Source organism: Cygnus atratus, chromosome 5 (assembly GCF_013377495.2).
Source record: "Cygnus atratus isolate AKBS03 ecotype Queensland, Australia chromosome 5, CAtr_DNAZoo_HiC_assembly, whole genome shotgun sequence".
Taxonomy (NCBI): domain Eukaryota; kingdom Metazoa; phylum Chordata; class Aves; order Anseriformes; family Anatidae; genus Cygnus; species Cygnus atratus.
The window spans coordinates 48,576,325-48,578,751 of record NC_066366.1 but is presented as its reverse complement, the minus strand read 5'-3'; the positions used below and the strand labels follow the sequence as shown (position 1 = coordinate 48,578,751).

The 2,427-nt window shown below is 35.9% G+C and overlaps 1 protein-coding gene across 3 annotated transcripts in view; it reads right to left on the bottom strand.

Annotated features, from left to right (window-relative positions):
- DGLUCY (D-glutamate cyclase) overlaps nucleotides 1-2,427 on the bottom strand; it is a 45,398-nt gene that overhangs the window by 3,740 nt on the left and 39,231 nt on the right. For all 3 annotated transcript variants that reach the window (XM_050711312.1, XM_035540054.2, XM_035540053.2), the window contains one exon: nucleotides 1,745-1,893. In XM_050711312.1, the coding sequence (XP_050567269.1) occupies nucleotides 1,745-1,893 (149 nt within the window). The remainder of the gene's footprint in view (nucleotides 1-1,744; nucleotides 1,894-2,427) is intronic.

The following is a 2,427-nucleotide window of genomic DNA, read 5'->3' as shown; positions in this document are numbered from 1 at the left end:
GTTGGGATCAGTTTCAGTTTTATATTCTTTGTATGAAAAATCAAACCAGCAACAATTACAAAGTATGACCTACTCTAAAATACTTTGTCGGAATTTCAGGCCAAACACACTGTCATCTCAGTAGAAATATTTCAGTGTTGCAGACAACATCTATGCTGGATGGTTTATCTTTTGCTTAGCATTCTTAGAGGTCACAAGCAATACTGTGTTTTTTCCAAGTCTCTGTAGAAGTACTCTGCCAATAAAACTGATTTGAATTTCCTCAGTTGTTATAAATATGGTGGAACAATCCTTACTTGATCACTGCGTATATTTTTTAACACAGACAAGTTAAAAATAGATCCACGTGATTAGCAGGATGCTCACAGATCACAATTATTTCTCATCCCTCTTAGTTACTTTACTTTTTCTCGGTCTGGAACCTCTGCATTCCCCGCATATCACACTGTTCAGAGTTCCATTAGTCAAAATGCATTTAAAAATATTCCTCTTCAAGTCTTTCTCCATCTTTAGTTCAGAAATATTCAAACTTAATTATAGAAAGGTTCTAACATAACTAAGAAATGTAGAACGACCAGAAGTATGGAGTGGCTTCAGTAATTAGGATTGTGACTTTTAGTTTTGGAAGAGAGATGTCTAAAGAAGAATACAGAGGAGATTTATAAGAATCATGAGTGCTGTTAAGGAGATGAACAAGGAATTTTAATCACTCTGTCTCACAGTACACGGCAATAGAACGGGTTTAAAGCAAGAGCACTTTCTTCAAAATCTCAAAGACAAAATGGAGGCCAGGATATCAAATGCTTCACAAACAACTGAGACTACTATGAAGATTTAATCTTTTACTGGATGTTAATCGGAGTGGTCTGCTACAAGCCTCTAGCTTGTAACTCCCTGATGCTGGGAATTGTAATTCCGTAACTATCTTATTCTCCACTCCATCCTAAGCATCTGCTACTGGCCACTGTCAGAGACAGGAGACTGAGCCAAATGGACCTCTGGACTGAACTACTATGGAAGCTTTTAGACCTTTACATAAAACAAACAAAAAACTGGTGAAACTCTAACAAGATTTAAGGACAAAAAATAGTTGTTTTTTTATATAGAAAATTTTATAGTAATTTTAATCCAAAATTTTTGCAGATCTCCAAATTTAACTTAATTATCAAACATCACAATGAAAACCTCTATTTTTAGTAACATACTGATATTTAGGAGGAAGCTAAGAATGTATTTTAAGATAGACCACAGTGGCAATGCATTTTGGAAAAAGTTAGTAGTAGAACATAAGAATTTTTTCTTCTGAAGCCTCTAGTTATGTAAACTGATTTTGTCCCAGGCATTCATAGATCTCTAACAGCTGGTGACTGGAGAAGTAACAGCCCCACATATTTTAAAGTAGGTGTAGTGCTGGTGAAAGGAGTCTGACAGCCACTAAAACTGACCATTTTCTTATAAAAAAAACAGTTATTAGTAAACAGGATTTCTTGCACTGCCCAGAAAATTGTAGCATGAATTTGCACTTGAAGTCACAACACAGGAATAAATTTATCCTTGAAGCTTTTTACATGCATACCGTTCTGAATCCTTTACCGGATAGTCTAAATACAGTGTGGATGCTCATTAACCAGGAATTCCCCAAAGTCACCAAAAGACCATGTGAAAGCAGTGACTGGGCACGATTTAGTGGCTGATTCCATCTACCCATGAGCAACTCACAACTCCCTGGCCCTCTGGAAATTACCTTTGTAACTGATGGAAGTGCAGGTAGCCAGACCATCTTCAGTAATCGTGGAAACCCCACAGCTTTCCTCAGGTAGCGATCATGTATTTCACAGGTGCTGAGAATATACAAAGCACATGCAATGGCGTAGCCTCCCCAGTTAGAGACACCTACAAAAGAAAGTCACCGTGAAACCAAGGTGTTAAAAAAAATTAAATGACAGTTATTGCAAACATACCTAACCTTCATAAGTCATTGGGCACTTACAGATGAGTCACACAGTGATTCTGAAATGGAACTGGGATATGAATTAACTATTGACATCAATTTGGAACTTTTAGAAATAGACAATTGCTTAAGATATTAAAATGTTTTTATTAGTATTTCAGATTGAATTTCTGCAGGTTTCCCTTAATATGAAATCCATGAACTTTAGAAGAACTATGTAATAGCTTGGTGTCTTTTGCCGTTAATGATACAGAGGTAGGAGATTTTTGATGACATATCCTAAACCATGTAAATTTTCACTTAAGTCAGATTTTATAGTGGAATGCTGTACCGTTTTAGAGAGTCCCTTTTTGGTCACAGATGATGATGGATTAAAGGGTTCAGTTATTTTATCAGATATGAAGTTCTGGTGAAATTAATTGTGTCTCAATGATGTGTCCTTTGTTTAAGTATTGTATACAGAAAAACGTTCTAAC